This window comes from Phaseolus vulgaris, chromosome 6, assembly GCF_000499845.2.
Source record: "Phaseolus vulgaris cultivar G19833 chromosome 6, P. vulgaris v2.0, whole genome shotgun sequence".
Taxonomy (NCBI): domain Eukaryota; kingdom Viridiplantae; phylum Streptophyta; class Magnoliopsida; order Fabales; family Fabaceae; genus Phaseolus; species Phaseolus vulgaris.
In genome coordinates, this window is record NC_023754.2 from 18,774,364 (window position 1) to 18,788,427 (window position 14,064).

Consider the following 14,064-nt stretch of genomic DNA (forward strand, 5'->3'; position numbering starts at 1 on the left):
CACTGGGAAGCCGTTAAATGGATACTTCGTTATCTGAAAGGTTCTCCAGATCTTGGGTTGGTATTTGATCAACATAGAGCCGATCCCGGAGGAGCAGTTGGCTATGTTGATGCTGACTATGGTGGTGATTTAGATCGGAGAAGGTCACTTTCAGCTTACATCTTTACCCTATGTGGGTCTGCTATCAGCTGGTATTCTTCACTTCAAGCCATTGCGGTTTTGTCCACCACTGAAGCAGAATATATTGCTGCTACAGAAGGTATGAAAGAGGCTATATGGCTTCGAGGCTTGGTAAGTGAACTTGGTCTTCAACAAGATGTTCTTGTTATATTTTGTGATAGTCAGAGTGGTGTCCACTTAACCAGGAATAGTAAGTATCACTCAAGGACCAAGCACATTGAAATTAAACACCATTTTATCCGAGACATTGCTGATACAGGAGATATAATTGTTGAAAAAATTTATACGACCGAAAATCCTGCAGACATGTTGGCAAAGCCACTTCCATCGGCTAAGTTCGATCATTGCCTGAACTTAGCTGGTATTATCCATACTTAATCAAGGCTTCATGGCGAGAGAGTGTTCCAATCAAAGGCAAGTCAAGGTGGAGATTTGTGGGTTTATGACTCACCTTTCCGTTTTCTTGTCATAATTGGGAGGTTAATTGCCACAATCAATTGCAATCAATATGAGGTTAATTGCCACAATCAATTGCAATCAATAGGAGGTTAATTGCCGCAATCAATTGCAATCAATAGGAGGTTAATTGCCGCAATCAATTGCAATCAATGGGAGGTTAATTACCATTAATTGTATTTATTATTGTTGTCTCCTAGAACCACTGTATATAGTGACTTCCTTCCAACAATGTAACACACTAAAAACAAGCAACACGTGCTTCCTCTCTCTTTTCATATACTCTCTCTATTTCTGTTCTTGGGTGGTGTAAGTGTTTAACCCATATAGAGAGGATTTGTTTTAGGGCTATTTATCTATTAGTCTGAGAGGAATTCATTGTACTCCCAGTATCATTATAGTGAAAGTTTTGGCTCTCTCACCGGTGGTTTTTTTACCTCTATTTAAAGGGGGGTTTTCCACCTAAAAATTCTGGTATCATTCTCACTTTACTTGTTACTTTAATCTCTCATAATCTTTGGTTGAAATTATCTCGCTTCCGCAACACGATATCCCTACAACAAAATATAGCTTTTATTCTCTTTAATAAGTTTAGAGTAACTATCGACAAAATTGCAATGTCAAGTTTATACTTTGTTAAACAGCTCTGATAACAAATTATCTGAAAAATCCGACAAAATGATTAAGATAAACTTTAATGTTGTTTTACTATATTTGAATTTAATCTTACGTAGACCCTTCTTTTTTTCTCTCTATGTATATATAATCTCTACACGACGTTTGAACACTGCATCACATCAATTTGCCTCTGCATATGACCAGTAGTATTCTTCAATTACATAAAAAATTAACACAGTGAAGAACTTGTACTAAATAGAGAAATCCTTTACCTTAAATAACACAGTTAGTGTGTACCTTGGTGATATCGTATTACTATGTATCATATATATATATATATATATATATATGATAACACTATTGTGAAAAGAAACAATGTAGTGTGATAATATAAAAAATAACTGATAGACATTGTAATATAAATAACAGGTGGTATGTAATAAGATTGAAATATTTTTAAAATATTTCTATTATTATTTCTTTACTTTCTGATAAAAAAAAAAACCTTTAGAGAGAAGTGAGTAAACCTAAATTTTGTACATTGCTACACTTTCTTCTAAGTTTATGTTATCAGTACTGTGGAACTTGTTTCTTGTGTACCACTAGCGAGTGACAAATTCTTCAGCCTACTAGCAACCCCAATTATAATCCAAGTTGTGAGGCACGTGAATCAACAGCAACATGCATGACAAATACATATGCCAATAATTCTTGTTGTATTCATTTTCTCTTTTTGCAACTAACAGTTCCATGAATCCACTACTTTTTCCTTTTAGCATTTCAAAGCTTTTCAGTTGCGGCCTTGATGTGCATGTCTACAGTTCCTTCTCCTTTTGCCTTTTGGCTTTTGAGCAGCAACATAAAATGGTATAAGCTCACATGCTTCCATCACAGTTTTGAGTTTTAACTTCATTCTCGCACAGGCTGCGCCCAAAAAGGAAACCAAGCTAAACGAAATAAGAAAAACAAGTTTTCCATGATTAGCCAAGAAAACTCATGAAATATAGATATAACTATATGTGTACATTTATAAGGACAAACTTTTGACAACCTATGTATGATGCAGTCCAAGCTGTGTAACCTATGTTTCAAAGCAGTGCCCTATAATTAAGGAAAACAGAAATTATGCATTGCAATGTATATACCTGTACCTTAAAAGATGGAAAGAAAAATAAAATGTAATGGCAATTACTAGATAAGAAATTGATGGTTCTAAGATCAGAAAGATAAAAGAAACACATGAACCAAAACAAATGAATATGAAACAATAATACACTATAAGATACACCACTTTTTTTTTAGTTTTTCTCTCATCTATAAGTACAGTGTTTACACATATTTCTTCACTTTAAATACAAATGTTTCTGCCTAAATACCATATATACAAAGTTAAGTCACTTAGACTTGCATACTAAGCAAATTTGTATGAAATTAATGAGAAAGAGTATTCCCATTAGACTAAATCTCGTCAAATTAAATGATGTCTCAACACATTTTTCAAAATTTCCCTCAAAAACAGGCAAATAAGTTGAACCAATCACAGAAATTCAATGACAACAGGTAAATAAAAACGACAGAAGAGAAAGACAAAGCGTTTTTGCTTTTTGTTTTGGAGGAAGTGGAGAATAATGAAGAAATTGAATGATTTAATTTTGTTTGTGCAGTAGTTGATAATAGAACCAAAAACTCTTTGAAGTGTGTGGGTAGAGATAGATAGGGAAAGAAGAGAGAGAAAGGGTTTCCCGTGAGAAAAGCTTGGATGCATCCAAAGAAGACACCTATAACGCTATAACATGTTTTTGACACTTCTTGGTAGATGCTAAGCTACTTCCTACTGCCATAACCCATTCAGATTCCTTTTCCTTGCCAGCTTCCTGCATAACCCCACTATATATGCTTGCTGCCAATGCACCACCACCACCACCTCCACTCTCTTACCAGTTTTACACGTTCCCATGCAGAAGAATGTTTTATTTCACTGTTTTCCCTTGCCCTATGACCCACATGCTTCTTCTTTCACCACTGTGTATCATCAATTGCTGCCTCATTTTACACAGGACAAACGTACACCAGCTTGCACATCTTGTCCCTTTCTCTGTTATCCACTTTGACTTAGAATCTGCCAAATCAAACTCCATTCCTCCTACATCATTAACTTTCATCATACTTTTTACTCATATCGATTAACTTTATTCATCTACTTCAACAACTAAATGGTAAATAGATCTTTAAGTTAATCAGTCAAAAGATTGATAGATAATCACTTTCTTTAGTTTTGTAGTTATTAAGAACATTGCTGAATTAAAGTTAGCCCCTGAAATGATTTTTTTCCCGCTTGTAAGTTAATTAGCATTCAATAGTTAATGAGAATGGTAAAAGATGGTTGGACTAATACAAAATATCTTAGTGTTTTTGTTTTCTTTTCCATTTTTATATTTCAGAAATCCCAATACTTTATTATTTGTACTGTCCCCATAAAACATATCGTGTCACACTTGGTCTTTGTTAGCTTGAGAGAAGAACAAAATTGGATCAGTGACAATGAATATCTCACGAGGAAAAAAACAAGACCCTTGATCGAAGTTAAACATTTCATGCATTTTGTAATTCCAAAACTGCATCACATGTGATCAACAAGATTCTGTATCATCATCCTCTTTATAAACCATCAATAATGGTTAGATTTCTTTGCTTATAGTTCTCTTGTGAGAGAGAGAGAGTGTGTGAAAAAGAGAGAGAATGGTTTCAAGGATTCACAAGAGAACAGCCATGTACAGGAACCTACAGCTGCTTCGTTCAATCAGATACTCCCACTCGGTGATTACTCTTCAATATCTCTTTCTTCCCTGTTTACATGCCATATTTCCCCTCATTCAGTTTCTGGACAAACCTTTTCATGCAGAATCCACTTTAAAAAGGGGGAATACCACGTTTGATTTCCATCAGAGTGATCACTTTCATTCTCTTTCTCTCATCAAATTCATATATTTCATGTCACTAATCAAAACTTTATAGGGAGACTTTCGATATTTCTAACATTCATGTACTCACTTTGATATTTGTTTTTTTACCTGTGTGTATATTTAATAGCAGTTGGATATACAAATTCTACTAAATCTCATCTCTTGCTCATACTTTTTACCTCCAAATAGAATTTTGTTTTATAATCGAATATCACTTTCAGATTGACGGAACGTTTTCGTGTTTATGCAGCCACCTAAATCCCCAGTGTTATTGGATTTGTCAAATTGCATACAAGGTTTAAAGCAAAAGCTGCAAGAATTGAACCAATTAACGGCACGAAAAATCGCTGACTATGATCCAATGCCTAAGGTATGAGAATCTCACCATCTAATACTTTAGAAAAGAAGGGGAAACAATTTTATTAGTAAAATGATTAAGAATGTTAAAGTTCTTCTCCAAGTGTTTAAAACAGTTTCATATTTAAGGTTGGAATTCAAAATCAAAACCAATAATAAAATAACTATCATGATTCATAGGTTATAGAAAGCATTCATAATATTGAAAACATTAACATTTATATAAAGGAGGGTATATTTAATCTCCTATTGATAATACCGAGAAATTTTTTACTGCATTATTACCTCTATATATCTGCAGATGTTGGTAATATAATTGATTAATCTGTGTTTGTTGTTAATGATTTTGTAGCTTGAAGTTGAAATGCAAGAAGAGGGTTTTGTGATAAAGGTGCTTAGTGAAAGGAGTTGCCAAGGGTTGCTGGTGTTTATATTAGAAGCCTTTGAAGAGCTGGGTCTTGATGTGCTCCAGGCTAGGGTTTCTTGTGCAGACAGCTTCAGTTTAGAAGCTTTAGGAAACAAAGTAAATATGTGAAACACTTATTTTAAAAAATCAAAATAGCAATGGTAGTGTAATTGTATTTGTATTGATGGAGTTCATTACTTGTTATGGATGTTTCAGGAGAAGAATGAAGATACTGGTGCTTTGGATGCAGAAGTAGTTGAACAAGTAGTGTCTAAAGCTATTCAAAACTGGAGGGAAGTTTCAGAGATATGATGATCCAGCTCCTATATGTATTGTCATGATTACAAAAACTATGCTTACTTAATGTTATTAGGTTGAGAAAGTTGGCCTTTCTGATGAATATTTGAATCTTTCTCCAGATAAATAGAACCTTGATCCACTTTTTGGTGTTTTTCTATGGTTGTACGAGTTATTTTATAAGGTTTTTTTTAAGAGAAAAATAAATATTAATTTTTATAAAAAATAATGAATAAATTAGTGATAAAAACATTTTTTCCTAAGAAGCTGTCATTAATTAAAGTCATAATAATAATAAAAAAAAAGTAGAGTAGGTTTATATTTATCATGTGGGTTCCGTACAAATATTCAAATTAGTGTAGAATGAGTGCAGAACATTTTTCCTTATAAGTTAAAACACAATATTTAAATCAGGAGTGTTTGTAAATTGGAATGCTACTGTATATATAGTTTTCCACAATCTATCTATATTTTAATTAATAATCTCATTTAATTGTTTTGCCAAATATAATTGATCTCCTATTCTAATTCTTTTAATTTAATTTGAAATTTTATTTTATTATATATATATATATATTAAAATACGTAAAACAAAAGTTTAAAATAAACTTCGTATTAAAAGATAAATGAATATATTATTAAGAATAGATGAACTAACAATCATAAATAAACCACCTTTAAAAAATTCGAAGATGAATTAGAATGTAGCACGATACGGATACGAATATATTATTAAGAATAGATGAACTAACAATCATAAATAAACCATCTTTAAAAAACTCGAAGATGAATCAGAATGTAACAGGATACGGACACTCACACGACACAGAAATACGTATAATCTTTAAAATGTAGGATACGGAGACACGTATCTATATATTATATAATTTTAAATTATATAAATTAAAAACAGATATTTATGTGCAAAAGTTTGTTTAAGATCTGAGAAAAAAATATTTTTCATGATTGGTTCAAAAGAATTTGTTCCTTATTTTTATAATTATAATAAAAATTTATACAATAAATTTGAGTTTTTAAAAAATTATTGTATTTATACCTTTTAAAATCGTGTTAGAACCATGCTAGAATTTTATAAAATTCAACAAATATTTTGAATTGAACACTTCACCGATAAGTGTCCTACGAGTGTCGTACAAGTGTTGACACGGATACGTGTGTCCGACACGAATACGCCATTTAAGAGAAGTGTCTGAGTCCCATAGATCACACTAGACTCAAAAACAGTAATGAAGATATTGCCTAAATAATTAGAGGATCTTAAACACCTTTTTTTTTTATTACATGTTTTATTTTTCTGTTGTAAAATTATTTTCTTTTTATAAAGATTATATTTGTTTAGCAGTTTATGCAAATGAAAATGACATGGTATAAGTATTGCACTTCAAGAATTAATTAAATTATATATTATTTTAAAAACTAAAAAATTATTAATAATTAAATTACTATATAATTAACTATAAAAAATTCAGCTATCAACTATTTATATTTTAAAGTTAGTAATTAAAATTTAGTAGTTAATTATATATTAATTTAAAAACTATTTTTTAATAATAACAACTAATTTAAATATGAATAATTTTTTATTTTTTAAAATAATATTTAATTTATGGTATGCAATAAATTAATTTGTTTATGTGGTGGATCATAACGATTGTGCTTATACGATATTTTGATGAACTGAGATAATGTACTGAATTGAAACCACTTGCATAACTGATCACAACCAAAACACCAAAACTAGGTTAGATGAATAAATTCATCGTAATTCAGATAATTGGTAGATTGATAAGAAAAAAATTAATTAATTTACTTTAATCCTTAATAATTAATTATTTTTTAAAATAATTTTTTATTCAATAATTTTTTAGTAGTGTTAAATTAGTTCAATATATATTAATATCCTCAATCCATACTTTTAAATATATATAATAATTAATAAAATCATATATATATAATATTATAGAATGCTGATTTACCCAAATGATTATTTGAAATTTTGTTTTGATCTTATAATTTTACATATAAATCATTGATAATAATATATTAGAACAAAAAATTATGGGGTCACGTGTGTCACTGTTCTTTTACCTGTTATAAGTTTTCTGTATATAACATGTTTTCATTAGTTGGTCGTTTACATGTCCAATCCAAAACAGCTAAATACAATAAGCAATTCATTAGTCCTCTGCACTTTATCTTGTTAGCAGGGTGAAACCAAAATGGAGAAAGAACATCTTACAATAACATTCTGTGATGAATCAAAGGAATAAAATTTTGGTTTTGGTTTTCCTAAGTGGTGAAAACAGACACATTATAATGTAGGTGCATGTCCCCTTATCTTGAGTAGGAACAACCACTATCATAATAACTCATGCACTCCAATTTTCACTCTTTTACATCATTAACTACACTTCCACAAAGAGAATCATCCATCTTCCACATTAAACCAATTTATAATTATTAACCTTATGCTTCTTCACATTATTGCTTTTTTATCGCCAGACACATGTACCTTCATTAAACTTTTTTTACTTGGTCATTTTATTTTTATAGCATTGTTGTGGACCATATAATGAGGGAAATTTCTCAAACATTTTTCTTTCTTGTTTAAATAATATAAGAGTTTTTTCATCTAGGAGGAGGATATATATGTGGCTACTGATACATTTATACTTTATTAAAATTATTAACGATTAAAAATAGTAAGAAACACTATGAATACATTTGTAATTTTTAATAAATTTTAATCTATGACACCAAATATAGATGGATTATGTCTGACAGTAGTTCTGAGGCTGAAAACAAATTGGGCTAACCAGATCCATTGGGAAATTTCTATTTGCAGTCCATCATCCTACTAGGACTACCTGCATCCGTACGTTTTTCTTTCTGCACCCCCAAAATTTTCTAAATCCTGAAACTGGCCTTGATCTGTTATTTGAAAAAGGGCACCGTGGTTACTGGAAATCGGGATCTGGAAGTGTGATACGGATTCATCAATCCGGAACTGAATCATTTTTTTTCTGGATAAGAGGTGTTCTGGAAGCAAATTTTGCATAAATTATTGATTTTCGAATTGTTGAATCTGGAAACCTAATTCTGTTATGGATTGATGGATCTTGAATGTTTTTTTTTAATTATGGATTTCTGAATTCGGAATGCATATTTCTATTACGGATTGGTGGATCTGGAATGCTTTTTTTGAATGATAAATTTTTGAATGTGAAATACATATTTTGAATTACGGATTGGTGAATCCGAAATTTTATCGGAAGTGCCAATCCAAAATTTGTCCAGATTCCATAATCCAGAATGCAAAAAAAATAAATACAGTTCAAGTGTATTTTAAGGTTTTAAAAATGTAGGGATGCAGGAAGAAACTCCCGATAAACACGCTACAAATTAACATCCTTATCTCTACTATGCACAGTAGCTAGGGTTCTTAATATGCAAATACTTTTTGAAATCCAAAAGGGGAGTGTGTTTAGTAAACAAGGAAGTGCATGTAGTGTAAGCAGCATTTTTGGGTTTAGATTGATCCCGAGGAAGAGCGAGCCCAAGAACGTGGAAGATAGGATTCCCAGGGTAGTGTTTCTTTCCATTTTCATTTCCCACAGAGCAAAACGAAAACCCTGAGTCGGCGCTGAGAGAGATCATCGAAGGATGGGTCCGAACCTGGAATGTCGTATGTACGAGGCGAGGTACCCGGAGGTGGACATGGCGGTGATGATTCAGGTGAAGAACATCGCCGACATGGGGGCGTACGTGTCGCTTCTGGAGTACAACAACATCGAGGGCATGATCTTGTTCTCGGAGCTCTCCCGCCGTCGTATTCGCAGCGTCAGCAGCCTCATCAAGGTCGGCCGCATCGAGCCCGTCATGGTCCTCCGTGTCGACAAGGAAAAGGGTTACATCGATCTCAGCAAGCGTAGGGTCTCCGAAGAGGACATTCAGGCCTGTGAGGAAAGGTACAACAAGAGCAAGCTCGTCCACTCCATCATGCGCCATGTAGCTGAAACCCTCGACATCAATTTAGAGGTACTGACCAAAACCCCTTTTTTTTTCTCAGTTCTCATCACTTCCTATAGTACCATTTCACACTTGCTTTGAACTAAATTCAAATGGCCTTTATTTTGTAGGAGCTCTATCTTCACATTGGATGGCCTTTATATCGCAAATATGGTCATGCTTTTGAGGTGGGCAATTTTTGTTTTTTTAATTCTTTGATGCTTTTCTGTTCTTGCACTGGTCACTGAATAAACTTCACTCTGTTCAGGCTTTCAAAATAATTGTCACTGATCCTGATACTGTTTTGAATACGCTCACCCGTGAGATCAAGGAAGTTGGCCCTGATGGGCAAGAGGTAAAGTTTTTTACAGAGTAAAATTTACTTCCTCTCGTGAGTCTCTCTGTTCATGACTGAATGTATTTTTTTTTTTGTTTTGCCCATAGGTGACTAAGGTAGTGCCAGCTGTCTCTGAAGAAGTGAAGGATTCTCTTGTGAAGAATATTAGAAGACGGATGACCCCCCAGCCCTTGAAAATCAGGGCTGATATTGAAATGAAATGTTTCCAATTTGATGGTGTTCTTCACATTAAGGTCTTAATTGTTTCTATTTTACCTGTTTTTTTTTGGATAAAAAGTTCCTCCTTTTCTTTCGGGTGTCTGATTTGTTATATGTTGTCGTACTGCTTATAGCTTACCATCCACAGTATCTCAGGTTTTATAATCATTTGATCATGCAGGAGGCAATGCGTAGAGCTGAAGCTGCTGGAAACGATGACTGCCCTGTCAAAATTAAACTTGTTGCTCCCCCACTTTATGTTCTTACCACTCAGACACTTGACAAGGTTAGTGCAATCTTCACAAAAATTTTGTTATGTTGATTTTCTCTTTTATCAAAATTGAGCAAGTCTTTGAAATATGACTTTGCCGCTATTGTTGTATTATAGTTCATGCTTGAGGGCATTTAGGTTGTAGAACTAGGTTGGCAACTGTTTAACGTTACTATGATTGCCATGTAAGCCATGCATTTTGCAACAGCCAAATAGGATTCATCCCCGAAGGCCTGAACATTCTCTCATAACTCTTTATTTCATCGAAGTCAGTGCGGTGTTGTAAGATTATATTTCTCTGTTGTGGTTGTTTTCTAAAAGGGTGTCTAAGTAAAAAAAGTAAAACTTAAGGGAATACTTGTTTGTTTCAATCATTCTTAGGAATGTGAATCAGAAGTTGCTTGAAAGTTTCTGCCTTTTGCACCAAATATCCCCATCTACTTCTCATTAACTGTGGCTGCTACTGAGTATGATTTGTATAGTGTTTGGTCTGGGTATCTCCTGTCACTTAATGAGAATCAAATTCTTTTAAACAACAAATGTTTTCAACCTGATAGCTGGTGTTAACAAAACTAAACGTTGTGATTTTTCTGATTTTGCTGTTATAAGGAAGTTGTACTTTAGACATGGCTTGTCTGTGGGTGTGTATTGATACTTTGCTGAGATTTTTTATTCCAATTGTTTCATAGAACGGCATTGGGAGAGTTCAATGAACTGAGTTTATTAATATCACCACTGTTAGACACTATAATATGCATGGTATTCAATATCCACTCTACAAGAGGAGGTTGTAGATTTGTCTCATTAAGTTCATTTGATAACCTTGCTATTGAAAGTAATTTGTGTATTTTGTTATGGTCTGGACAGGAGCAAGGAATATTGGTTCTTAACAATGCCATTACTTCTTGCACCGAAGCAATAGAACAACACAAGGGTAAACTTGTGGTTAAGGAGGCATCTAGAGCAGTGAGTGTCACTTCCTCTATTTTTTTTATCATCTATATTCTATTAATTTACATAGTTTTTTCCATCTGCCTTTGGGTCCTGTTCTTTATTTTTTGTCAGTATAGGGATAGAGTTCTAGTACTTTCTTACATTCAGAGGTTTGACACTGCATTTTGTTTCAGGTGAGTGAACGTGATGATAAATTGCTTGCTGAGCACATGGCTAAGCTGCGCCAAGATAACGAGGAGGTCAGTGGTGATGAAGACAGTGAGGAGGAAGAAGATACAGGAATGGGTGAGGTTGATGTGGATAACGGTTCTGCCATAACAGAGTGAAAAATAAGTTGTGGGTATAGTAAGGCACAGATAGCATAGTACGGCTTTACTAATTTTGTGTTTTTTTATTATTCTTTAGAAACTGTTTATCTGCGGTTGTATAATACAAATTTGAATTACTGTTTGTTGAGTCATGTAACTTCCAAAGCGATTTTGTAGTTTCTTGACGAGGGTGTTCAACCCAAACTAAGGAGTTTTTACCTAGAATAGTGGTTTTAGTCTAAGAAACAAGATATTTAAATCTAGGCCAGTACTATATTTGAACAAACTTATTCAGTTTTGCCTTAACTATTGATAAACCTTGGGGCTAGCTAAGAACTCGCCATTTAAGAATGAAACTATAGAAAATGACAAAATTTGTTCACATTTGTTTTTGTGAATTTGTCCAAGTATTTTTCACTCTGTTTATGCAGGACTTAAGTAGTACCTTAAACATGTTCTGTTGACGTATGTTGGTATCTCTCTAATTTTGCTGCTGCTATTATCTCTCTATTTTGTTGTTGATTCTTGTGTGTTTGCTGTGATTTATGGGTACGTGTGCCTATAGGGTGAAAAGTGAGTCACAAATAAAATGAGGTTAAGTCCGTGAAGCCACTGTAGAAGTGTCCCCTTACATAGCTATTTTGAAGCTCATTTTGCCTGTTATTCGTTGAATTATGATTTATTTTGAAGTTTATATTTCACTTTATTAACTATGTAGTGAGTTATTTTACTTTAAAAGGCCAGTATACAGATGTTTTCATTGTTTCTTTATATGAAACACTCTTAGACCTGTTTATTTCTTTTATGATTTTGTGAGCTATAGATAACATTTTTAGTTATTGATTATGAATCTTAAGATTCATAATACAATTCGGTTCATGATTAAGAAAGAAGTCTTCTGACTTATGATTTGCCCTTTCAACCTCATTTATGATCTTTTTCATCATTTATAGTTTATCATTTTCACTATTTTCACGTTGTATGCATTAAAGTTTATCATTTATCATTTTCCCTTCTGTATTCTGCTTTCTACTGTCATGCTGGATTACAAACGGTAGAATTTTTTGTTTAGATAATAGTATAGTTGGCAAACGTATGTCGTGATGAACGTGAAAACATTGTTTAATGCAGAGACAACATGAAAATAGTGTTATGTGTAGGGCCAATTTGAGTACGCAATGGAAACAGTGCGTTACAGAAAATTTACCAAAGATGTAGATAACATTAATTAAATTTATTATTAATCTGTAATTTCTTTTTAATTGAAGTTGTAATGTTTAAATAAATTGTGAAGAAATTGGATAGTTAGTTGTTTTTTTTTAAATGAATGATAATTACTATTTTTAAAAATAAAAATGTACAGTTAAAAATATTATTTTATTAATAATATTAAAATTTAATTTTGTTATATTTAAAAAATATATATATAAAGTTGAAGAATTAAAATGATTTTTTACAATAATATTAAATAATTTGTAAAATATTGACTAATTTTTAAATATTGTTAGTTAAAATTCATTTATAAAAAATGGGATATAATTTATATATAATTTTTTTAATATAATATATGAAAATATAAATTATATAATATGTAAAAATAATAATATACATATATTTATGTTAAAAGAGATATATTAAAATATTTGATAAGAATAACATTATAGAGGATTTTACTATTTAAAAGAACAATTTCTTTTGTTGTGACTTATTATGACACTAAAAATAAAGGATGAGTATAAGGCCATAAGATTTAATTTATAAGGCTATAAGATTTCATTGCTATTGAATTATATAACAAATATTATGTTTGAATTAAATATAACTGAATATATTTATTTTTATTTTTATTTATTATGATAAGTGAAATTTTCAACTATTACGAATGTGACCTTTTTTCATTTATTTATTCTCGGTTTTATAGTAAAGAAGTTGTTTTCATCCTTTGGAAGAAGTTGGTTTCGTTATTAACATCTTCTATTCAAATAACATGCACAGTTTTATTTTTTTTATAAGCAATTCTTTATTTTTCACATCATATACCTAGCCTTCTCACTTTGTTAAGAACTTTTTTATCATATGTCTAAATAATTTTTACTTTGATGATATGGATATAATAATAACAATGATATATGTATTCATATTTTTTATTTAATAATTCATTACGAGAAAATCATAAAATAGAAATTAATTTATAGAAACCAAAAGAATTAGTTGCAATAATAACTAAATTAGAGACCAGAAACTCAAAAAAAGAATTGGTTTCTAAATTAGTTTATATTATTGTTAAATAATTTATAAATTTGTATCTAATTAGTAACCAAAATTTTTGTTACCAAATTTAGAAACTAAATAATTAGTAGTTAAAACTAATTAAATACCATTGAGAAACTATTTAACAATAATAGAAACTAATTTAAAAATCAATTTTTTTTAGTTTCTAAAATAGTTTCTAATTTAGTTACTAATACAATTAATTATTTTGGTTTCTAAAAATTAGTTTATATTTCATGATTTTCTTGTAGGGATATTTTTTATTTAATAGACTTCTATTACCCTTATATTCAACCAGGGTGAGTTGCATGTTTCTTTAGTTTTGACATTTTTTTTAAATGCTTGTTTAGTTTTGGTATTTTTTTTTAGATGCTTGTGCCAATTTACCTATAAAGGTA

At 31.4% G+C, this 14,064-nt stretch overlaps 2 protein-coding genes across 3 annotated transcripts; both read left to right on the forward strand.

Moving 5' to 3' along the window:
* Positions 1-3,176: 3,176 nt before the first annotated feature.
* On the forward strand, positions 3,177-5,431 carry LOC137831538 (uncharacterized). Of its 2 annotated transcripts, none has more exons than XM_068639257.1 (4): positions 3,177-4,071; positions 4,468-4,587; positions 4,927-5,097; positions 5,197-5,431. In XM_068639257.1, exons 1-4 carry the CDS (start codon positions 3,994-3,996, stop codon positions 5,290-5,292), a joined length of 465 nt encoding a protein of 154 aa, XP_068495358.1. In that variant the 5' UTR covers positions 3,177-3,993; the 3' UTR covers positions 5,293-5,431. The 2 variants fall into 2 exon arrangements, with proteins under 2 accessions (XP_068495358.1, XP_068495359.1); XM_068639258.1 differs by having other exon boundaries at positions 3,932-4,071; positions 4,157-4,587.
* Positions 5,432-8,772: 3,341 nt separating this feature from the next.
* Positions 8,773-11,620, forward strand: LOC137831540 (eukaryotic translation initiation factor 2 subunit alpha homolog). The gene is made up of 7 exons (XM_068639259.1): positions 8,773-9,336; positions 9,438-9,494; positions 9,575-9,661; positions 9,751-9,897; positions 10,044-10,148; positions 11,001-11,099; positions 11,261-11,620. The coding sequence occupies exons 1-7, from the start codon at positions 8,962-8,964 to the stop codon at positions 11,411-11,413; spliced, it is 1,023 nt and encodes a 340-aa protein (XP_068495360.1). The 5' UTR covers positions 8,773-8,961; the 3' UTR covers positions 11,414-11,620.
* The last annotated feature ends 2,444 nt before the right edge of the window (positions 11,621-14,064 follow it).

Bases quoted from the DNA above. Each gene is read 5' to 3' on its own strand.
- LOC137831538 (XM_068639257.1), top strand. From the start codon at position 3,994: ATGGTTTCAAGGATTCACAAGAGAACAGCCATGTACAGGAACCTACAG. The intron at 4,072-4,467 runs GTGATTACTCTT...GTGTTTATGCAG, and splicing joins CAATCAGATACTCCCACTCG to CCACCTAAATCCCCAGTGTT. The intron at 5,098-5,196 runs GTAAATATGTGA...TGGATGTTTCAG, and splicing joins TAGAAGCTTTAGGAAACAAA to GAGAAGAATGAAGATACTGG.
- LOC137831540 (XM_068639259.1), top strand. From the start codon at position 8,962: ATGGGTCCGAACCTGGAATGTCGTATGTACGAGGCGAGGTACCCGGAG. The intron at 9,337-9,437 runs GTACTGACCAAA...TTTATTTTGTAG, and splicing joins CCCTCGACATCAATTTAGAG to GAGCTCTATCTTCACATTGG. The intron at 9,495-9,574 runs GTGGGCAATTTT...CACTCTGTTCAG, and splicing joins AATATGGTCATGCTTTTGAG to GCTTTCAAAATAATTGTCAC.